Genomic DNA, 23,617 nt, shown 5'->3' with positions numbered 1-23,617 from the left:
TAGTACAGGTAAAAACAGTAACAGTACAGAGTAAAGTGTCACAGCTACAGAGAAAGTGCAGTGCAATAAGGTGCAAGGTCACAGCAAGGTAGATCGTGAGGTTGTGGGGGGCGTGGTGGGGGCATCCCTGCCGATACCGTTGAACACGGAGTCAGGGTTAGCCGGGGACCAGTCTCAGAATGAGGGGGTCGGCTGTGCGGGACGGACAGGGGGAGAAATCCTCTCACCCAGAGGGCAGGGGTGTCTCCGGAATTGGGTCCCACGACTCCGTCCCCAAATGGAGGAATCCGCATTTATACAAAACGGAGGGTGGCTAGGTTTCGAGTTTACCGTCTTGGGCATCAAGCAGGAACAGCAGATTGCATTATAAACGTAAACCAACGGCGATTATTCATAAGAACAAACAAAGATAGCATCAGCGGAAGTTGAGAAAAGTCGGAGGCAGCTCCTCAGTTGGGTTCGAGAACCTGACGGCAGAACCTTGAGGTGTGGGGTCTGACGGGGGCATCGAGAAGAGGGTTATCTGGGGCACACTCGGCGTACATTAAATGATTTGGACCAAACTGTCAGGGCGCCGATGAGTGAGTTTGCAAGCGGACCACTGAAAGACGAGGTGGCGTGGTCTCTGCCTCGCCTGGCTCCCTGGGGGGGCATGGGGGGTTGGATACAGATGCTTCTGCCTTCACCCCCAACCCCCCGAGGGAACCCTCCCTCCTGCTCCCGAGGGAGCCCAGGAGAAGGCTGTCACTTTCTCCCCCACCGGGTGCCCGAATGGACGTCCCTGTCGGGGAATCCCGGACCGACTGGGCGTCGATTCCCGCGGGCGAAGGTTTTGTGTAACCGTGCAGGAGAATGGGTGCCCCCTACTCCCCCGCCCTCGCCCCCTCCCACCCCACCCTCCCCCATCCCATGTGGAGACCTGTGACACTGTCCCTCCAGGAAAGTAGTGACCGTGGGAACCACCGGCAGGTTGCGGGGGTGAGGTGTACCGTCCGTGCAGGTGGGAGGGGGTGTGGGGAGAGGCGCGGGTCTCAGGCAGGTGAGTAACGTTGGGGGAGGTGGGGGGGAACAGGCAGGGTCCGTGTGAGTGCAGAGCTGAACGATTGCCCCTGTTTGCCACAAGTCTCGGACCGGAGCCCAGGTCACTGTCTGTCACCAGCGCCAACACTGATTTACTGTTCTCTCTCTCTCTCTCTCTCTCCACCCCTCCCTCTCCCCCCTCTCTCCCCCCCCCCCCCCCCCCAACAGATCACACAGATCTTCAGCCTGGGTTCGCCCTACATGATGATGAGCCTGGAACCACTGTTGCAGAACTTCATGCAGGACCTGATGCTGTTGCCGCTGCCAGCCTCCTGGGTGGTGTGCTCCTCGCTGGGGCCCGACGTACAGCTCATCCAGCTGTCGCGCAAGTCCCCGGTGTGGGATGCCGTGGTGCAGATCCGCCCAGGCTTTTTCTTCCACGTGTTGGTGCGGGGACTGGCCGTGCCCCTGGGCCACCGCCTGTACCGCAGCCACCCCGCCCAGCTCACCACCGTCGACGACGTGGTCGACCTCATCAGCGACCTGGAGACATACCGGGTGTGCGCCGGGTACCCCCAGCTCCGCAGCCTCAAGGCCACGCCCCCCGCCATGGCCGCCCTCCTCCCCCGTGAGCGTTCCTCCTTCTGCGAGGTCCTGGTCGACAAGGAGCGCTGCTTCCAGTGCGCCGTCACCATCTGATTCCCCCTTTCCCGACTCCCTGGGGAGGGGGGGTTGAGGGGGGAGCGACTGTAAACACCGGATGGCAGCGTTCCCCCAACACCCTGCATCCCCCCTGTCTCCCACCCAGCCCTCGCCCTCCTCTTCCCCGCCTCAATACATGCCATCGGGGATTCCCCCCACAAGCTCCCACTATCCTTCCAGTGTTGGACGCCGGGAATTCTCCCCCTCCCGAGGCGATCCCGACAGTGGGGAGGACCGTGGAGGAAATGGCAAAGGGTTCCCGGCACCACCACCACCTCGCCCCCCACCAATTTCGGAGGAGAGGTGAGGCCAGAGGTGGGTCGAACAGCTCTACCCCCACCCCACCCCCGGCCCCGCATTCCCGCCCCGTCACTCCCTGGCCGGTCTCTTCCCGACTCCAGTGTACTCCTCCCTGTTATCGCCGGGGAATCTTACCCAGGAGGGGCAGCGGGGACTGAGATTATCCCACACGCATCTACAGGTGTGGCCTTTAGTGCAGTCATTGTTTGGGACCTCCCCTCCCACGGCACTCACTGCCCACCCCCCTCACTGCCTCTCCCACAGCGCTCCCTCCTCGCCGCCCCTCCCAAAGCGTGGAGCTCCCTCATCGCCGCCCCCCCAACGTGGCACTCCCTCCTCGCCACCCCCCTCCCCAGAGCTTGGCAGTCCCTCCTCGCCGCCCCTCACACCCCAAGCCTCAAACCCAAGCAAACACGTATCCAACGAGGCTGTTGGCGGTGGGGGTGGGAGGTGTGGGTGGTGGGGGGGTTGTCCAGAGACAGCGTCACTGTGCACTCTCCCCCTGCCCCACCCCCCGTCCTCCCCTACAGTCCGCGGGCAGGGAACCGGAGGTGGCGGAGGAGAGGGAGAGACGGCCTTCCCCCCAGCCCCACCCCCCACCCTCATCACCAGCTCTGTCCTGGTGACCTGCAGGGAGGTGGGGAAGGGGGTGTTGACGGCATTCCCCCCCCCCCCCCGACCCCCGACCGAAAGGAGTCCCTCCCCGTGACTCTGGGCTACGGCCGGGTGGATCCCAGAGAAGATCGGGGCACTTACTAACCAGATAAACATCGGAAAGGTAGAGACACTTTCTATAGAGATATATATCCACACGCAGACCCACACACACACCCCTGGTAGGCTGTACACTTTGAATGTAGGTTTGAAAATGTAAATAGTCCTCCCAGATATTTTAATGTAATTTGCCTACTAGCCTCACAGGTCAAAAGTTTATATTCCAGTGACAGTAAGTGGGGGCAAAGTGGTAAGAATTTACCCTGTGTAGTTTTCCCCGACCATCTCTGTTGTGTTCTTAAATTTTTTTTTGATGTTTTATTTTAATAAAAACTCTTTTTGTGTCTTGTCTTTCGAACCTCTCCGTCCCTGTAACTCCACGCCGTGTCCCGTCCATCCTGGGGGAGGGCAGTCTCTCGTTGGGGGGAGGATTTGGTGGGGTGGGGTTGTTGTGAAGCAGGTTCGAGGTCTCGAAGGGCAAGGGCTCTGAACACAAGTCTTAGAGATAAATGATTTATTTATAAAAGATGAACGCGGGCAACACACAGGTGCGCGCACACACACACACACACACACAAAGAACTGGGTACCGACAATCAAGGAAAAGCAATACGATACCCGCCACCCCTTGACTCAGTGCAGGCATGGCTCTACGCTACCAGAGACACTAACTAGAATGCTCCTAACCCTATTGACAGTGCACACCTTACCGTTATGTACCAACAACAATAGAAACACACCAAGCCATGTATAAGTGTTAGAAACGATTTTATTAATGACTACTTATAATAAGAAAAATAAAAATGTTAGATCTTACAACATTAACCCCCAAAATCTAAACTCGAAGTGTGTGTGCGGCAAGTTCCCAAACTCCCAAGTCCAGGAATAGTTCTCAGAGTTCAGTTCAGCAAGCCGTAAGGTGACATGTGAGCAAAGGCTTCTGCAAAACCACCTTTGACTGAAGAGAGAAATTACAAAATCCAGATGTTCCGCGATGGAACCCGTACGACACCTCAGTCCTTGATGATCTCCGCTGCCTTGGTCCAAAGTATCTGTCACCCCAAAAGGCATTCGAGACGTGGCCGTCCACACAAATACCTGTTACCCTCTGCAGGTTAACGACCAAGTGAACTCCACTGGATTGCTCCAATAATCCATATGTGGATTGTAGTGACAGATGCAGTTATTCTTCATCCATTGTTACAGAGACCAGCAGGCAGTGTCTCTCTCTCCTCACTGAGCAGAAACGTCAGCATGTTGTAATCTTGCCGTCGTGATGACACCAGACGCACTATTCTCTACTATGTCTTAACGGGACATTCACCAAATAGCAACCTGATCCGTAGCACAACGATCCCTCCGGCGCCGTTCCTCGGCCTGAGATGAAGCAGGATGAATCCCTCAGAGCAAACAGAACGGACCAGGCACATGTGGCGCTCTTTATAGTCCAGCCCAGGTAGTTCAAAAAGGCCAATGGCCCGGTGCCAGCAGGGGCTAATCGATCACAATGGCCCGAGGCCAAGTACAAAGGTGTTTAAAGGGGCCAATGCTCAGGTGTGCACTGATGGGTGGGGCGGGGCCAAACCTTGATTGGCAGTGGTGTGTCTTCCAACTGGGTAGGGGACAGTGCTGTGCCGTGACAGCCATGGCCCTCCGCAATACAGGGGTAGAGTTTGGAAATCTGTTTTTCGAGGGGAGGGAACGCCTGTGCGTGTGTTTGACAGATATGTGTCGATTGAGGAGGGGTCTGGCTCCAGGGGGTCTTCAAGCCCCCTCCTGTTCCCAATGGGACCTGGTCCCCCTCATTTAATGCAAGAGGCTTCTTAGGTCTCCTGTGCCCAGAGGATTCCCATCACCCAGCCCTCCCCCTCTCATCAACATCCTGGGGGGGAGGGGGGTCACAACTGACTACAAACTCACCTGGATCAGACACGCCATGGCTCCAACAGCAGGTCAGAAGCTGGGGATCCCGCGGTGGGTGACTCACCTGACGCCCCGAAGTCTTTCCGCCCGTCTACAGGTCAGGAGTGTGACGGGACACTCCCCACTTCCCTGGGTGGAGTTAGTCCATGCACTCCACATCCGCCACATTACCCTCCACCCCAATCTACAAGTCAGGAGTGTGATGGGACCCTCCCCACTTCCCTGGGTGGAGTTAGACCATGCACTCCGCATCCGCCACATTACCCTCCACCCCACCCCCATCTACAAGTCAGGAGTGTGACGGGACACTCCCCACTTCCCTGGGTGGAGTTAGTCCATGCACTCCACATCCGCCACATTACCCTCCACCCCACCCCCATCTACAAGTCAGGAGTGTGACGGGACACCCCCCACTTCCCAGGGGCGAGTTGCAGCTTCAACAACTCTCAGGAAGCTCGACACTGTCCGGGGTGGAACACCATCGAACTTGACTGCTCCTGCTATGAACGTACCAGTCTCCAGAGGGATTGGACAAGGTCTAATTCATGACATGACCATCCTTGAAAGGGTCCTGTGTCTAATGTAGCAGCCTCAAGGAGCTATGTAACCTCTTCCCCTCCCTGCCGGAACCAGGTAGAAGGGCCAAGTGGCTACCCCTTCCCGTGGTGGGTCTTCGCTGATCAGGGTCTTCTGTGGATTTTGGGACCGGTGCCAGCCCGGCTCGTGCGTGGCCCCGGTGGGGATCGTGCTGCTGGATCCGAGGTCGCAGGTCCACGAAGCGATGGGCACTCGGGGCAGCCCAAAGCAGAGCCACACTCGTGGATCGTTACCCCGTCCCGACCCCCCCCCCCAATCCTCAGAACGTTGGGTGGGAGGGGGGCAGCTCGTTCCACACTCGCACCACCCTCTGAGTGAAGAAGTCCCCCCTCAGATTCCCCTCAAATATTTCACCTTTCACTCTAAACCTGTGACCTCTAGTTCCAGTCTCACCCAGCCTGAGGGGAAGCAGCCTGCGTGCATTCACCCGATCTATACCCTTCATAATTTAGTACACCTCTATTAGATCTCGCCTTATTCTCCTGCGCTCCAGGGAATAAAGTCCTGACCTATTCAAACTTTCCCTACAACTCAGGTCCTCAAGTCCCGGCAACGTCCGTGTAAACTTTCTCCGCACTCTTTCAAGCTTATTGATATCTTTCCTGTAGGTAGGTGACCAGAACTGCACGAAACACTCCAAATTCGGCCTCTTGTACAACTTCAGCATAACATCCCAACTCCTGTACTCGGTGCCCTGATTTATGAAGGCCAAAGTGCCAAAAGCTCTCTTTACGACCCTATCTACCTGCGACGCCACTTTCAAGGAACTACGGATCTGTACTCCCAGATCCCTTTGTATTCCCAGCACCGATCCCTGCGGCACACCACTAGTCACAGGCCTCCAGTCGGAGAGGTGACCATCTACTCCCACTCTCTGGCTTCTCCCGCCGAGCCAAGTTGGCCACTCCATCCTGAACGCCGAGCGACTTAACCCCTCTGGAGCAGCCTCCCGTGCGAGACTTTGTCAAAGGCCTTGCTAAAGTCCCTGTAGATGACGTCCACCGCCTTCCCCTGATCAACCTTCCCGGTGACCGCCTCGGAAAACTTGGTTCGACGTGACCTGCCACGCACAAAGCCATGGGGGGGGGGGACCCGATAGAGGTGTATAAGATGATGGGAGGCGTTGATCGGGTGGATAGTCAGAGGCTTTTCCCCAGGGCTGAAATGGTGGCCACAAGAGGACACAGGTTTAAGGTGCTGGGGAGTAGGTACAGAGGAGATGTCAGGGGTAAGTTTTTTTACTCAGAGAGTGGTGAGTGCGGGGAACGGGCTGCCGGCAACGGTGGTGGAGGCGGATACGATAGGGTCTTTTAAGAGACTGTTGGATGGGTACATGGAGCTGAGAAAAATAGAGGGCTGTGGGTAAGCCGAGTAATTTCTAGGGTAGGGACATGTTCAGCACAGCTTTGTGGGCCGAAGGGCCTGTATTGTGCTGTGGGTTTTCTATGATCTATGTTGACCATCCCTAATCAGGCTCAGTCTATCCAAATACTTCTATATCAGGTCCCTCAGGACACCTTCACCCAAGGGCTGACGTCGGGCTTCACCGGCCCATGATTTCCCGGCCGACTCGCTGAGTAGCGTCGGCTGCCCCCTCTGGTCCCTGTCCCCACCCACCCCGCCGCCCCCGCACCCCACCCGCCGCCCCCACCCGCACCCCACCCGCCGCCCCCTTATCCCCACCCCGCCACACCCCACCGTACCCCTGCACCCCACCCGCTACCCCCTGCACCACACCCACCGCGCCCCGCTGCACACGTACCCCACCCGCACCCCACCCGCTACCCCCTGCACCCCACCCACCACCCCCATGCACCCCACCGTATCCCCCGCACCCCACCCGCCACCCGCACCCAACCCGCTGCCCCCCCTGCACCCACCCCGCCGCCCCCCCGCACCCCACCCGCTACCCTCCGCTGCCCCCGCACCCCACCCACCCCCACCCTCCGCCCCCCGCACCCCACCCGCCACCCCCACCCGCACCCAACCTGCTGCCCCCTGCCCCCCACCCACCGACCCCCCTGCACCCCACCGTATCCCCCGCACCCCACCCACCCCCCCTCTACCCCCCGCGCCCCACCCACAGCCGGGGATGGTTCAGGTATCTCCGCCGGGGACCCCTGCCCTCTCTGCGCCAGCCTCCCGCCGGGGCGGTGAGGGGGGCGGAGGTGGGGGGGACGGGACGACACCCCGTCGGGACCCTGGGGATCTCCCCACCCCAGACGGCCGGCGCCTCCCCTTCCGTGGTCCGTCGCGCTCGTAACGCGGGGTGGGGGGGGGGGGGAGGGGGTTGGGAATAAGATGGGGTCAGCGTGAACGGGTCAGCACGGATCTGGCGGGCCGAAGGGTCTTTTCCCGGGGACCCTTACGACATTCGGCCCCGCGGAGTGGGTGATAGCCCACACCCTGCAGCTTGTCCCCCCCCCTCCAGCTTCTCCCCCCTCACCCACCCACCGGGGGATTAACCCCCCCCCCCGGGGTCACAGGGGGAGGGTGCAGACCCCCACCCACCCCACACACACAGGCGTCAGTCCCCGGACATACCGGCCGGAGGACCGGGGCGCTGCGGCGGGAGGACCGCCCGGAGGACCGCGGCGCTGCGGCGGGAGGACCGCCCGGAGGACGGGGGCGCTGCGGCGGGAGGACCGCCCGGAGGACCGCGGCGCTGCAGGGGGAGGACCGCCCGGAGGACGGGGGCGCTGCGGCGGGAGGACCGCCCGGAGGACGGGGGCGCTGCGGCGGGAGGACCGCCCGGAGGACCGCGGCGCTGCGGCGGGAGGACCGCCCGGAGGACCGCGGCGCTGCGGCGGGAGGACCGCCCGGAGGACCGCGGCGCTGTTGAGCGGCTCCCGGCGGCAGAACCGAAGGACGGGGTCGGAGCGGCGGCGGCGGAGGGTGAGGAGCGGCGGGGGCAGGAGGGAGGAGGGAGGAGAGGGTGGAGGATGAGGGAGAGGGTGGAGGATGAGGGAGGTTGAGGGGGAGGGGAGGACGGAGGATGAGGGAGGGGAGGAGGGAGGTTGAGGGAGGGGAGGAGGGAGGTTGAGGGAGGGAAGGATGGAGGATGATGGAGGTTGAGGGGGAGGAGGAAGGGGAGGGAGGATGAGGGAGAGGAGGAGGGTTGAGGGAGGAGAGGAGGGAGGTTGAGGAAGAGGATGAGGGAGGTTGAGGGGGATGAGGGAGATGAGGAGGGAGGTTGAGTGGGGATGAGGGAGGGGAGGAGGGTTGAGGGGGATGAGGGAGATGAGGAGGGAGGTTGAGGGGGATGAGGGAGGGGAGGAGGGTTGAGGGGGATGAGGGAGAGAAGGGTTGAGGAAGGGGAGGAGGGAGGTTGAGAGAGAGGAGGAGGGAGGTTGAGGGAGAGGATGAGGGGGGATGAGGGAGATGAGGAGGGAGGTTGAGTGGGGATGAGGGAGGGGAGGAGGGTTGAGGGGGATGAGGGAGATGAGGAGGGAGGTTGAGGGGGATGAGGGAGATGAGGAGGGAGGTTGAGTGGGGATGAGGGAGGGGAGGAGGGTTGAGGGGGATGAGGGAGAGAAGGGTTGAGGAAGGGGAGGAGGGAGGTTGAGAGAGAGGAGGAGGGTTGAGGGAGAGGATGAGGGGGGATGAGGGAGATGAGGGAGGTTGTGGGGATGAGGGAGGGGAGGAGGGTCGAGGGGGATGAGGGAGAGGAGAAGGGAGGTTGAGGAAGGGGAGGAGGGTTGAGAGAGAGGAGGAGGGAGGTTGAGGGAGAGGATGAGGGGGATGAGGGAGATGAGGAGGGAGGTTGAGTGCGGATGAGGGAGGGGAGGAGGGAGGTTGAGGGAGGAAGGGGAGGGAGGATGAGGAAGGGGAGGAGGGAGGTTGAGAGAGAGGAGGAGGGAGGTTGGGGAGGAGGAAGGGGAGGGAGGATGAGGGAGATGGGGAGGGAGGTTGAGTGGGGATGAGGGAGGGGAGGAGGGTTGAGGGGGATGAGGGAGAGGAGAAGGGAGGTTGAGGAAGGGGAGGAGGGAGATTGAGGGAGAGGATGAGGGGGGATGAGGGAGAGGAGGAGGGAGGTTGAGGGAGGAAGGGGAGGGAGGATGAGGGAGGTTGAGGAAGGGGAGGAGGGAGGTTGAGAGAGAGGAGGAGGGAGGGGGAGGAGGGAGGTTGAGGGAGGAAGGGGAGGGAGGATGAGGGAGGTTGAGGGGGGAGGTTGAGGGAGGGGAGGAGGGAGGAAAGGGAGGGAGGATGAGGGGGAGGAGGGAGGTTTAGGGAGGAGGGTGTGAGGTGGGAATGAGAGGGGATGTGGGAGGGGGTGAGGAAGTGAGGGAGGTCGATGGGGAACGAGGGGAGACGGACGGGACGGAACAAATGGTGGGGGGGGATCGCAGGGAATGAGGGGTAGGGAGGGGATGAGGGGAAGAGGGAGGGGGAAATAGATTGACGGGGATGAGGGAGGGGAGGAGAGGGAGTTGGGAAAGGAAGAGGGAGGAAGGGACGGAGGGAGGTGGGACGGGGGGAGGAAGGGACGGAGGGAGGTGGGGCGGGGGGAGGAAGGGACGGAGGGAGGTGGGGCGGGGGGGAGGAAGGCGGGGGGACGGTTGGGAGAGGGAGGGAGGGAAGAGCCCAGTTCCGACGGGACGAGGACTAATTCCTGCGTAAATGGGATGAAATCTCTCTCTCCGCGAATGATGTAACCGGGCACGTTCCCACAGTACTGGCCGGGAACTTGGAGCTGGTGCTCCCCGGGCGACCAGGGGCTGGGAATAAAGTGGGGGGGTTAAGGTCGCGTCTGAGGATATACAGATGGGGAACATCAAAGGAGACGAGTTAAGAGGAATTTAGACCCACTTTAATCCGCTAGAGCAAGTGCAGGTAAATGGGATTAATGTGGACGGGTAGGTGGCGTCGGGATGGACGTGGTGGGTGATAACGCTGCGTCTGGGTGGAATACAGGGTCACGCGTGGTGCACTGCCGTGGGCGGTTGACAAGGGAGCAGAGAGCGGGTTCACTCGGTGACAGAGCGGGCACCTTATGCCAGTTGCCACTGAGGAAGTGGAGGCTGTTGGTAAAGGAAGTTGTGGGTGAAATGCAGGATGAGTCCAAGTGTTCAGTGGGGAGGTGCGAGAGAGTCTGGTGAATAAAGCGACCAACTTGGGATAGCTGTGGAGCCAGGCAAGGCATGCGGGGTGTACCAGAGTGTTACAGTGAGAGAGAGGGGTGTGTTGGGGTCACGGTGAGGGGTGCGGGGTGTGCCGGGGTCACGGTGAGGGGCGCGGAGTGTGTCGGTGTCACGGTGAGGGGCGCGGGGTGTGTCGGTGTCACGGTGAGGAGCGCGGGGTGTGCCGGGGTCACAGTGAGGGGCGCGAGGTGCGTTGGGTGACAGTGAGGGGTGCGGGGTGTGTCGGTGTCACAGTGAGGGGCCCGGGGTGTGTCGGTGTCACGGTGAGGGGCGCGGGGTGTGTTGGTGTCACAGTGTGGGGTGCGGGGTGTGTCGGTGTCGCAGCGAGGGGGGTGTCAGTGTCGCGGTAAGGGGCGTATCAGTGTTACCCCGGGTGAACGCGGTGTATCACGCTGAGTACCACTGAAGATATAAAATGCCATGTTACAGAGAGATGATAGTGAATGAACTCAGCAATGTTCTCGGGCGAAGGAGCAGGCTGTTTCAGTGCGAGAAATGCACTTCATGTGGTCTGTCTGGGCTTTCAGCAGGTGTTTGATCAGTGCCACACAACAGGCTTGTCAGCAAAGCTGAAGGCACCAGATGAAAGGCGATTTCAGGCGGACATGCTGACATCCAGCGCAGAGTCGCATTGATTGGCAGTCTTTCAGTTCCGCAGGGGCTTTCGGTGACGTTACCTGGGATGGGGCAGGGCGCAGTGATTTACGGTTAATGATTCGGGCTTGGTGACCCAGGATATATATCCAGGGGTTAAAGATGTGGGATCTGTGGGAGCGATGGTGTGGGGTGTCTCAGAGTGTTAGTGTGAGGGGTGTGGGGTGTCTCAGAGTGTTAGTGAGAGGGGTGTGGGGTGTCTCAGAGTGTTAGTGTGAGGGGTGTGGGGTGTCGGTGTCATACTGAGGGCTGTGGGGTGTGTCAGTGTCACAGTGAGGGGCGTGGGGCGCATCGGTGTCACAGTGAGGGGCATGTCAATGTCACAGGGGTGCGACGTGCATTGGTGTCATATTGAGAGGTGGGTGAGTCGGTGTCACAGTGAAGGGTGTGGGGTGTTGCAGAGTGTTAGTGTGAGGGGTGTGGGCGTGTCGGTGTCACGGGGGTGTTGGGGTCACGGTGAAGGGTGCGTCGGTGTCACGGTGAGGGGCACGGGGTGTGTCAGTGTCACGGTGAGGGGTGTGTCGGTGTCACAGTGAGGGGCGCGGGGCATCGGTGTCACAGTGAGGGGCATGCGGTATGTCGGTGTCACAGTGAGGGGATGTCGGTATCACAGTGAGGGGTGCAGGACATGTCAGTGTCATGATGTGGGGTGTGCAGTGTGTCAGCATCACAGGAGGGGCACGGGGTGTGTCAGTGTCACGGTGAGGGGTGCAGGGTGTGTTGGTGTCAGTGTGGGGTGTGTCAGTGTCACAGAAAGGGGCACGGGGTGTGTCAGTGTCACAGTGAGTGGTGTAGGGTGTCACGGAGTGTTAGTGTGAGGGGTGTGGGTGTGTCAGTGTCGCGGTGAGGGGTGTGTCGGTGCCGCGGTGAGGGGTGTGTCAGTGTGGGACATGTTATCTCAGTATAACTCCATCACAAACTATTATGGCATTAAGAGTGGCAGAGTCACACAGCACGGAAACAGGCCCTTCGGCCCAACCGGGCCATGCCGACCAAGGTTCCCATCTAAACTAGTGCCGATTGCCCGCGTTTGGCTCATATCCATCTAAACCTTTCCCATCCGTGTACCTGTCCGAGTGTCATTAATGTACCTGCCTCACCCACTCCCTCTGGCAGCTCGTTCCACGTACGGACCACCCTCTGGGTGAAGAAGATCCCCCTCAGGTTCCTATTAAATCTCTCCCCCTCTCGCCTTAAACCTGTGCCCTCTGGTTCTTGATTCCCCAACCCTGGGGGAAAAGACTGTGCGCATTCGCCCTATCGATGCCCCTCGTGGTTTTATCCACCTCTATAAGGTCACCCCTACGCTCCAATAAAAAAAGTCCCAACCTGCCCAACCTCTCTCCATAACTCAGTCCCGGCAACATCCTCGTAAATCTCCCTCTGCGCTCTTTTCAGCTTAATCGTTCCTACAGCAGGGTGACCAACACTGAACACAACACTCCAAGTGTGGCCTCACCGACGTCCTGTACAACTGCAACAGGACGTCTCCAAACCCAGCTGCCGCACTCGGTGCACTGAGCGATGAAGGCCAGCTGGGTTTATTCTCACCCAGCTCGGTCCCTTTCTGATTGAGCATGAGCGTGACTTTCTGTTGATTGGTGTCCTTGCGTCTCCCCCCACAGGCCGCTGAGTCGGCAGACGGCGCGAGGCCATGGAGGTGCCACCGAACCAGGCGAGGCAGCAAGCAGGAGCCGGAGGGGGGGCTCCCCGAGCCGCAGCCCGCACTGCGGTAAGGATTCCGGGCGGGCGCGCCGCACTTGTATATCCCCTCCCGCGCTGTCAGACGCTCATTGAAGCCGCACCCCCCACCCTCCCCATCAACACTTGGGGTGTTTGAGCCACAGCCATACAGCGCCGAAACCTGCCCTTCACCCCATCGTGTGCGTGCTTGCCCCTTTTGACCAGTTTACACTCAACCCGTTGGCCCGCATTAGGGCTACCTTTTGCCAGCTTCAGTCTTGGAGCAACTGACCCTCTCCACACCCTTCCTGTAACGGGGCGACCCAGAACTGAACACGATACTCCAGATGCGGCCTAACCAGAGTTTTATAAAGCTGCAACGTGACTTCCCGACTCTTGACCTCAGTGCCTCGTCCAATAAAGGCGAGCGCGCCGTACGCCTTCTTTACCGCCCTGTCGACCTGTGCGACCACTTTCAGGGTGCCATGGACTTGGACCCCACGATCCCGCTGTACATCAGAGCTCCTAAGGATCCTGCCATTTACTGTAGACTTTCCTCTTAGAATTTTCCGTGAATCCGGGGAATTTTGGAAATTACAAACGTCATCTCTTCTCTTCAGACCCTCGGATGAAACCTCTCCAGACACTGGGAATTGTTCCCGTATTAATTCCTGGGTCTCACTTTCTCCGGGACCATCTCTCACCTTGCTAACTCTGTAGAAATTCTTACCTTTTCGTTTGATCAAAATCACAGTCGAGTTTACCGTCGGACACACAAATCCGTGTGTGCACGGGTGCAGTGAAAAACTTGCAGCAGCATCACAGGCACAGAGCATCAGAGACACAACACTCACAAGAAAAACAGAAATCAAACATCAATTATACACAACTTCTACAAGAAGGAACACAATTAGAACAAAAAAAAAGTCCACTGTAGTGCAAAGCAGTCCCAGTGTTGCTGTACTGAGGCAGTGACTAGGGTTGTGCCGGTCGGTTCAAGAACCGAATCGTTGAAGGGAAGTCGCTGTTCCTGAACCCGGTGGTGTGGGGACTTAAGGCTTCTGTACCTCCTGCCTGACGGGAGCTGTGAGAAGACGGCGCGGCCCGGATGGTGGGGGGGATCTTTGACGACGGACGTTGCCTTCTCGAGGCAGCGTCTCCTGTAGAGACCCCCGATGGCGGGGAGGGATGTGCCCCTCTGCAGCTTCCTGCGCGTTCGAATTGCCGTCCCGGACCGCGACGCAACCGGTCGGGACACTTCCCACAGCACATTTGTAGAAGTTTGTGTTCAGTGAGAAGCCAAATTTCCTTAACCTAAGAAAGTAAAGATGCTGGCGCCCCTTCCTTGTGGTTACATCAATGTGCTGGGCCCAGGACAGGCGGTGTGATATGTTAACGCCCAGGAATTTACAGCTGCTGATTCTCTCCACTGCCGATCCACCAATGCGGACTGGCACACGTTCGCCCTCCCTCCCCTTCCGGAAGTCAACAATCGGCTCTTTAGTTTTACTGACGCTGAGCGAGAGGTTGTTGTGGCACCACTGAACCGGGTGACCGATCTCACTCCCGTACGCTGACCCGTCACCGCCTGTGATTCGTCCAACAACATTGGTGTCGTCGGCGAATTTGTCGATGGTATCGGAACTGTGCTGAGTCACACAGTTGTGGGTGTATAGGGCTCAGTCAGAGTGAGTGGGTTCTAACGATTTCTGGAAGGAAGGGAGAGACTTGGGGAGGGTCAGGGAGGGAAGTCCGGACGTTGTTACCATTCGAGGGACGGGGTTATATTCTGCATTCTGTAATTCCTTTTCCCCTGTACTACCTCGATGCAGTTGAGTTTGGAATGATCTGTCTGGATGGCACACAAACAGAAGTTTTCCACTGTGTCTCGGAACATGTGGCAATGATAAACCAATTACCAATTATAGGGAGAGGTTGGGACTTCGTTCCTTGAAGTGTAGGGGTGACCTTATAGAGGTGTATAAAATCATGAGGGGCATCGATAGAGTGAATGCGCTTGGTCTTTTCCCCCAGGGTTGGGGAAATCAAGAACTAGAGGGTGCAGGTTTTGGATGAGAGGGGAGAGAGGAGCAACTCCTTCACCCAGAGGGTGGTCCGTACGTGGAACGAGCTGCCAAAGGGAGTGGGGGAGGCAGGTACATTAACGACACTTGGACAGGTCCGTGGATGGGAAAGGTTTAGAGGGATACGGGCCAAATGTGGGCAAATGGGAGTAGCTTGGATGGGAATCTTGGTCAGCACAGACTGGTTGGGCCGAAGGGCCTGTCTCCGTGCTGGGTGACTCCGTGAGAGGCTGGAAATGTTGCAAGGCAGGGGAGTTTGGGCCGGAGATTGAGGGGAGGGGTGACGGTCTCGGAGGGATTTGTACATGTTCAGTTCGAGGGTTGCAGTTCAGTTCTCTGCCTTGTGTGTGCTCCCCTTCCCTCCCTAGTCCACCCTCACCCCCCTGGCCTGCTGTGTGCTCCCTGCCCCTCCCGCAGCGCAGCGCCCCCTCCTTGCTGCCCCTCCCACAGCGCGGCGCCCCCTCCTCACCACCCCTCCCATAGCCCATGACCTTTGGATCAGCCCCTCTCCTGCTGAATTTCCAGACCTTCACCCGGGATTTGTCATTAACGAGGCCATCCGGGTGAATAGTCACCACTCGCTCACGCTCCCAGGGAGTGCCTGCAGTCGACGCCTCCTCAACCCTTTGCCCTGATTGGCCGCCTGGACACCGTCCGTGGTCCAGCGATCCTCCACCCTGCCGAGCATCGCCCTGCTCGGCCGCAGCGACCTCGCTGGATGTGTGCACAGAGGGGCGGTAAGGGACCGTCGCAAGGGTGGCTCAGTGGGTGGGCGGGCAACGCTTTAGCCAGGGCAGATCCAACTGGGTCTGAGGGTGCGAGCAGGAACTCAGGACAGCGGGTGCCAGAGGGATCAAGGAACGTAACGGAAGGGGTGGGGGACGGAGAGTTGTACAGTACAAAAACAGGCCCATCGTGTCCATCCTGTTCCCTGGCCCCGGGTCCATCCCCTTCTCTCCCTCAGCCGTCCGGATACTTCTTCAATGTTGTGACAGTCTCTGCCTCCACCACCCCCTCAGGCAGTGCGTTCCAGATTCCCACCTGCACCCCCCCCCCCCCCCCCCCCCCCGGGGGAAAAATCTCCCCCCTCAGATCCCCTCTGCACCCCTCACCCTAAACCCACGCCCTCTGGGTTTATACACCCCCGCCACGGGGAAAAGTTTCCCCCTCCCCACCCGATCTCTGCCCCCTCACCATTTTGTACACCTCTTTCAGGTCCCCCTCAGCCTCCTCCGCCCCAGGGAGAACAGACCCAGCCTCTCCGCTCTCTCCCGGTAACCGGAACGCCCCATCCCGGGCACCGTCCTGGGGGATCTCCTCTGCACCCTCTCCAGTGCGCTCCCCTCCTGCCTATAGTGTGGTGACCAGAACTGGACACAGTTCTCCAGCTGTGGTCTGACCAATGGTTTATAAAGTTGGACCACAACCTCCCTGCTCTTATATTCTGTGTCCCGGCTGATGAAGGCAAGTGTCCCGTACGCCTTCTCACCACCTTATCCACCTGTGCTGCCTCCTTCAGGGATCCTTGGACTTGTACACCGAGGTCCCTCTGTTCCTCAACGCTCCCCACCATTCACGGTGTGTGTCCTACCCTTGTACACCGAGGTCCCTCTGTTCCTCAACACTCCCCACCGTTCACGGTGTGTGTCCTGCCCTTGTACACCGAGGTCCCTCTGTTCCTCAACACTCCCCACCGTTCACGGTGTGTGTCCTACCCTTGTACACCGAGGTCCCTCTGTCCCTCAACACTCCCCACCATTCACGGTGTGTGTCCTACCCTCGTACACCGAGGTCCCTCTGTCCCTCAACACTCCCCACCATTCACGGTGTGTGTCCTGCCCTTGTACACTGAGGTCCCTCTGTTCCTCAACACTCCCTGGGGCCCTACCAGTTACCGTCCCCGGGACCCTGTGGATTCCTCCCACGTCCAGAGATGACCTGGTGTGTTAATCGTCCGCAGTTAGTTACCCCTAATATAGGTAAGTGGCAAACAAGCCAACAAGCATGGAGAACAAGGGTGCAGGGAACTGGTGAGAGGCGCTGTTGGGGTTGCCATGCTGGGGGCAGGCATGGATTTGAGGGGCGGATTGGCCTCGGTGTCGATCTTTGCTCTTTGCATCCTCTCCCTTTGTCCTGCATTCCATTAGTAATTCGTTAACCAGAAGCTGCGCGAGCGTGTGCCAACCAAAGGACGACACAGGTTTAAGGTGCCTTCTCCACAGCCTCCCTCGGAACCGGTGTCCGTGTCCCGAGCTCCGACTACCCTGCTTGAAACTTTTGGGGGTATTTGGGGTTTCATCGGACCTGGTTTCTCGGCACCCTCCTCTGGGAAGGTTGCTGCTTTATCAGCAATTGGCCAGGAGGACACAGGAGGAGTGGGGAGTTGGCTGGGTGCGGCGTGCATTGGGCACTGTTGGTGGGCGGTGGGGGGTGTGACTGGATGGGGGCTGAGACGTGATGGGTGACTTGGAGGCATTCAAATGTTCACAGCCTTGATCTGCAGAGGGATCTTGGGGTCCAAGTCCACAGCCCCCTGAAAGTGGCTGCACGGGGCAGTAAAGAAGGCGTACAGCGCGCTCGCCTCTGTTAGTCGAGGCACTGAGCTCAAGTCGGGAAGTTACGTCGCAGCTTCACAGAACCCTGGTCTGACTGCATCTGGAGTACTGCATTTAGTTCTGGGTCGCCCCGTTACAGGAAGGACGTGGGGGCTTTGGAGAGGGTGCAGAAGGGGTTCACCAGGATGCTGCGTGAGTTATAAGGAGAGGTCGGACAGACTTGGGTTGTTTTCTCTGGAGTGGCAGAGGCTGAGGGGAGACCTGATAGAGGTTTATAAGATTATCAGAGGCAGTCAGAATCTTTCTCCCAGGGCAGAAATGTCAAATACTAGAGGGCATGCATTTAAGGTGAGAGGGGGAAAGAACACTTGGAGTATTGTATTCGGTTCTGGTCGCCTCATTATAGGAAGGATGTGGAAGCTTTAGAGAGGGTGCAGAGGAGATTTACCAGGATGCTGCCTGGATTGGAGAGCATGTCTTATGAGGATAGGTTGAGTGAGCTGGGGCTTTTCTCTTTGGAGAGGAGGAGGATGAGAGGTGACTTGATAGAGGTGTACAAGAGGCATAGATCGAGTGGACAGTCAGAGGCTTTTCCCCAGGGCGACAATGGCTAACACGAGGGGACATAATTTTAAGGTGATTGGAGGAAGGTATAAGGGGGATGTCAGGGGTAAGTTTTTTTACACAGAGAGTGGTGGGTGCGTGGAACGCACTGCCGGCAGAGGTTGTGGGGGCAGATACGTTAGGGACATTTAAGAAACTCTGAGATAGAGACATGAATGATAGAGAAATGGGGGGCTATGTGGGAGGGAAGGGTTAGATAGATCTTAGAGCAGGATAAAATGTCGACACAACATCATGGGCCGAAGGGCCTGTCCTGTGCTGTAGTGTTTGATGTTTAAAGGAGATGAGTGCAGGGCAAGTTTCTTTTACACAGAGAGTGGTGGCTGCCTGGAACAGGCTGCTGGGGTGGGAGTGTATACAATGATGGTGTTTAAGAGGCTGTTAGCTAGACGCGGGACGGAGGGAGGCGGATCACGTGCAGGCAGAAGGGATTTATTTCGGCATCGGGGTCAGCAGAGATATCGCGGGCCAAAGGGCCTGTTCCTGTACTGCACTGCTCCGTGTTCACTGTCTTGTACAAGTTATGTATGATTTAGATTCTCTGTGTGTGTGCGTTGTCTGTACCCGCGCGCCTGTGATCCTACTGCAGACACGTTTTTCATTGTACCTGCGCCTCGCCGTACGGGTGCATGTGGCAGTAAACTCGGCTCGGACGCACGGGAGACTGCCGATGCTGGAATCTGGAGCAACGCGCAAAAAAAGACATCCAGAGGGTCTCGGGGGGGGGGGGGGGGGGGGGGGGGGGTGGGTTGGGCACCACCCATTGAGTGAAATGGGACGGTGGGCGTTTCGTGCCGAGATCCTTCATCAGGACTCAAGACCCAGACTTCACCTGGAGAAGGGTCTCGGGCTCGAACACCAACCGTCCCGTTTCCCTTCGCGGATACCCCTCTCCCCGAGACCCTCCGGCGGTTTTCCGGGCAACCCCTGTCTTTGGCGGGACGGGGAGTGGGCAAGGCAGCTGGGTTCCGCCTCCGCCTCCAGATATCCGGACCGACGTTTGTCCGGCAGTTGACGGACGCGGAGAAGTGCGTCCCGTTGCGTTACTGAGAATGCGCTCGAAGGGGGCAGCCCGCGTGTGTCGCTGCTGCTCCCGCGCCAACGTGGCCCCCTGCCCGCAGCTCCTAACCTGTACTGTCTGTGGACCCCACTCCACCCCTGCTGTCCGCATCTGCAGAAGTCTGAGAAGAAGGGGAAGAAGCCCTGGCTGACGAGGAAGCAGGTGAAGATGTCCCAGAACCAGGAAGACGATGAGATCGTCTCGCAGCTGACCGACCTGGTAGGGAGCCGGGTGCACGGAGAGATGGGCCGAGACGGGGAGGGGGAGTGCGAGTGGGGGACAGGAGCAATACAGAAGGGGAGGGGAGAAACTGGGGGGTGGGGGGGGGGGTTGGTGGGGGGCTGTCGGGATAGATGGACAACATCCTGAGGGACATTTACAGAGAGGGGGATTCGTGGAAATTGGAGGAGGTACAGAGGGAAAACAGGCAAACTTTACTGACAGTCATTTCTTGGGAGGTTCATGCCAGCACTTATTGCCTATCCAACACCCCCGCAGCCCCCCTGGAAGGTGAGCCCACGCCCACCCACCCCCCCCCCCCCCCGGACCGCCGCAGTCCGGCATTCAGACCCCGCCGATTGGAGGTTTTGTTCCCACTGGGGAACGCTGAGAGGGTTTGTCCCGTTCCCTTGCCCCGGAGACCAGGGTGTCCCTCCGGGATGGGGAACGTGGCCCTGGCTCCCTCTCCCCAGCAGGAGTGTGCCCGATCCGGCGTCCCGCGCGTCAGTGGTACGGCGGCGCAGCGGGTAGAGCCGCCGTCTCTCGGCTCTGGAGACCCAGGTTCGATCCAGACCTCCGCCGCTGTCTGTGTGTGTATGGAGCCTGCACGTTCTCCCTGTGACCCCGTCGGTTCCCCCCGGGTGCTCCGGTTCCCTCCCATGTCCCAACGAATGGGTGGGGGGGGGGGGGGGGTCAGTGAGTTAATCCCCTCCCCCAGTATGGGAGTAAATCAGAGGGAGAAAAGTAGTGAGAGGATAGGACCTGGCACAGACTTGATGGGCCGATCAGCCTCCACGTGGAGGAGTGCGGGCAGAGGTAATGGCTTCGCGGGCTCGGGGAGCGAGCTGGGGTTCGTCAATGACACCTTGCCTCCGCGCAGCACCTGGGGGAAGACCGTGTTGTTCAAGGAACCGCCCTGTCCTACGACGATCGATTGACAGAGCCGCGCTGTTCCTGGGACAGGTACGTGCACTGGGTCGGCGCTGACACAACTGCGCTCGGGAGTGTGCTGGATTTAACATGGGCGTCCGAGGGAGTGTGTCGGTATTTACAGGAGGGTCCCGGGGAGTGTGTCAGTATTGACAGGGGGTCCCGGGGAATGTGTCGGTCTACGGGGGTCCCGGGGAGTGTGTCAGTATTGACAGGGGGCCCCCAGAGAGTGTGTCGGTATTTACAGGGGGTCCCTGGGAAGCGTGTCGGTATTTACAGGGAGACCCCGGGGAGTGTGTCAGTATTTACAGGGGGTCCCCGGGGAGCGTGTCGGTATTCACAGGGGTGGTCCCGGGGAGTGTGTCCGTATTTACAGGGGTTCCTGTAGAGTGTGTCGGTATTAACAGGGGGTCCCCGGGGAGTGTGTCGGTATTTACAGAGGGTCCCTGGGGAGTATGTCAGTATTTAAAGGGGTCCCCAGGGAGTGTGTGGGTATTAACAGGGGGTCCCCGGGGAGTGCGTCGGTATTAACAGGGGCTCCCCAGGGAGTGTGTTGGTATTTAAAGGAGGTCCCCAGGGTGTGCGTCAGTATTTACAGGGGGTCCTCGGGGAGTGTGTATGTATTTACAGGTTTACCTGGGGAGTATGTCAGTATTTACAGAGGGTCCCCAGCGAGAGTGTCGGTAATTACAGGGGGTCCCGGGGAGTGTGTCGGTATTTACAGGGGGTCCCGGGGAGTGTGTTGGTATTGACAGGGGGTCCCTAGGGATTATGTCAGTATTTACAGGGGGTCCCGGGAGTGTCAGTATTTACAGGGGTCTCCTGGGAGTGTGTCGGTATTGACAGGGCCTCCCGGGGAGTGTGTTGGTATTGACAGGGGTCCCGGGGAGTGAGTCAGTGTTGACAGGGGGTCCCGGGGAGTGAGTCAGTATTGACAGGGGGTCCCGGGGAGTGAGTCAGTATTGACAGGGGGTCCCGGGGAGTGTGTCAGTATTGACAGGGAGTCCCGGGGAGTGAGTCAGTATTGACAGGGGGTCCCGGGGAGTGTGTAAGTATTGACAGGGGGTCCCAGGGAGTGTGTCAGTATTGACGGGATCCCAGGGAGTGTGTCCATATTGACGGGGTCCCAGGAAGTGTGTCAGTATTTACAGGGGTCCCCGGGGAGTGTGTCAGTACTTACAGGGGGTGCCCGGGGAGTGTCAGTATTTACAGGGGGTGCCAGGGAGTGTGCCTGTATCTACAGGGGATCCCTGGGAGTGTGCCTGTGTTACAAGGGTTGCCTTGGGTGTATGGCTGGCAATCTGTTGATTTTCACCAACATCTCTCAGTCGATTTCCAGAACGGCCGGAGAGAGTGACGGCTGTGATGCAAAAAATCCGAGAGTACGGACTTATGGAACGATGCACAGTCGTGGAGGTAAGCATTCTTCAGTGAGGGACAGTTAGGAACAGGGTGAAGCTCCCTCCGCACTGTCCCGTCACACACTCACAGGGTCAGACACAGGGTGAAGCTCCCTCCGCACCGTCCCGTCACACACTCCCGGGGTCAGACACAGGGTGAAGCTGCCTCCGCACCGTCCCGTCACACACTCCCAGGGTCAGACACAGAGTGAAGCTCCCTCTGCACCGTGCCGTCACACACTCCCGGGGTCAGACAAAGGGTGAAGCTCCCTCCACACTGATGGAGTTCCTGGGTGACCTCGTAGAGCTGGACAAGAGGGGCATAGACAGGGTGAATACACGGTCTTTTTCCCAGGGAAAGGAAACCAAAAACTAGAGGGTACAGGTTGAAGGTGAGAGGGGAGAGATTTAAAGGGGCAAGTTTTTCACCCAGAGGGGGGTGGGTGTGTGGAACGAGCTGCCAGTGGTAGAGCGGGGTACATTAATATTTAAAATACGCTTGGACAGGTAGGTGGGTGGGAAAGGTTTATAGAGGGATATGGGCCAAATGGGACCGGCTTGGATGGGAATCTTGGCCAGCACAGATGAGTTGGGCCGAAGGGCCTGTTCCCATGACTGGCGCCACTGGGTTGACCTTCTCTTCCTATCCCCTCCTCCATCTGCGCATCGCCCCTCACGTAACTGCTCCCCCCCACCCCCCCGCCTCTTTATACCGTCCGAATCCCCCCCGCACTCTCAGCCCGGGTCCCGAACCATGGGCTGTCGCTCTTGCCTGATGCTCCCCCACCCTCCCGAGTTCCTTCAGCGGCTCGTTTCCCATTTGCACCAGGCCCCTCCCCGGCCTCTGCTGTCCCTTGCATCTGGCTGATCCTTGGGTCTGCTTTCTCCGCAGGCCAGAGAAGCAACCAAAGAGGAGCTGTTATTGGTTCACAGGTGAGTGGTGCGGTGTAGGGTCTGGAAAATGGTCCCATTCGCTGGGGATACAACTCCTGAAATTTTCCTTCCCCACCATGCCTTCTCTGAGACGTCTCCCATTCATGTGCACCCACTGTCGACCAGATCAAACCCGTCTGTTCGTATCTCTCACTGCAGATTGGTATTGGTACTGGTTATGGAACACTACAGCACAGTACAGGCCCTTCGGCCCACAATGTTGTGCCGACATTTTATCCTGCTCTAAGATCTCTCTAACCCTTCCCTCCCACACAGCCCTCCATTTCTCTATCATTCATGTCTATCTACGAGTCTCTTAAATGTCCCCAATGTATCTGTCCCCACAACCTCTGCCGGCAGTGCGTTCCACGCACCCACCACTCTCTGTGTAAAAAACTTACCCCTGACATCCCCCTTATACCTTCCTCCAATCACCTTAAAATTATGCCCCCCTCGTGTTAGCCATTGTCGCCCTGGGAAAAAGTCTCTGACTGTCCACTCGATCGATGCCTCTTCTACACCTCTATCAAGTCCCCTCTCATCCTCCTCCTCTCCAAAGAGAAAAGCCCCAGCTCGCTCAGCCTATCTTCATAAGACATGCTCTCCAATCCAATGCAGCATCCTGGTAAATCTCCTCTGCGCCCTCTCTAAAGCTCCCACATCCTTCCTATAATGAGGCCACCAGAACTGAAGACAATACTCCAAGTGTGGTCTGACCAGAGTTCTATAGAGCTGCAACATCACCTCGCGGCTCTTGAACTCAGTCCCCTGACTAATGAAGGCCAACACTCTGTATGCCTTCTTAACAACCCTATCGACCTGAGTGGCAACCTTGAGGGATCTATAGACGTTTATTATTGTAGCAAGATACAGTGAAAATAACTTATCTACCTGTGTCGCCACTTTCAGGCACTCCCAGGCCAGACGTAGGTTGGAGGAACAACACCTCATATTCTGCCTTCGTAGTCTCCAACCTGATTCTCTAACTTCTGGTAACCCTGTCCCTCCCCCCCACTTTTCTTTGCCGTTCACCCCCTTTTCCCTGATTCCTGTGGGCCCCCCCACCCCCTTTCCCCTT

General features: G+C 58.6%; 2 protein-coding genes across 28 annotated transcripts in view; both read left to right on the top strand.

Moving 5' to 3' along the window:
* LOC127566545 (methyl-CpG-binding domain protein 1-like) overlaps window positions 1-3,087 on the top strand; it is a 112,994-nt gene extending 109,907 nt beyond the window's left edge. For all 17 annotated transcript variants that reach the window (XM_052008957.1, XM_052008954.1, XM_052008958.1 and 14 more), the window contains one exon: window positions 1,249-3,087. In XM_052008957.1, the coding sequence (XP_051864917.1) occupies window positions 1,249-1,719 (471 nt within the window). In that variant the 3' untranslated portion in view covers window positions 1,720-3,087. The remainder of the gene's footprint in view (window positions 1-1,248) is intronic.
* Window positions 3,088-8,086: 4,999 nt separating this feature from the next.
* hdac6 (histone deacetylase 6) overlaps window positions 8,087-23,617 on the top strand; it is a 70,926-nt gene continuing 55,395 nt past the window's right edge. For 9 of the 11 annotated variants that reach the window (XM_052009040.1, XM_052009039.1, XM_052009044.1 and 6 more), the window contains exons 1-6: window positions 8,087-8,151; window positions 12,677-12,783; window positions 19,175-19,276; window positions 20,157-20,239; window positions 21,535-21,622; window positions 22,499-22,539. In XM_052009040.1, coding sequence (XP_051865000.1) covers window positions 12,706-12,783; window positions 19,175-19,276; window positions 20,157-20,239; window positions 21,535-21,622; window positions 22,499-22,539 — 392 coding nt within the window. In that variant the 5' untranslated portion in view covers window positions 8,087-8,151; window positions 12,677-12,705. Of the gene's footprint in view, window positions 8,152-10,001; window positions 10,090-12,676; window positions 12,784-15,343; window positions 15,556-19,174; window positions 19,277-20,156; window positions 20,240-21,534; window positions 21,623-22,498; window positions 22,540-23,617 lie in introns of those variants that run through there. The other 2 variants (XM_052009038.1, XM_052009045.1) reach the window with 2 other exon arrangements.

The sequence above is a fragment of the Pristis pectinata genome, chromosome 43, assembly GCF_009764475.1.
Source record: "Pristis pectinata isolate sPriPec2 chromosome 43, sPriPec2.1.pri, whole genome shotgun sequence".
Classification (NCBI taxonomy): Eukaryota; Metazoa; Chordata; class Chondrichthyes; order Rhinopristiformes; family Pristidae; genus Pristis; species Pristis pectinata.
This window is presented reverse-complemented; position numbering and strand designations above follow the sequence as displayed.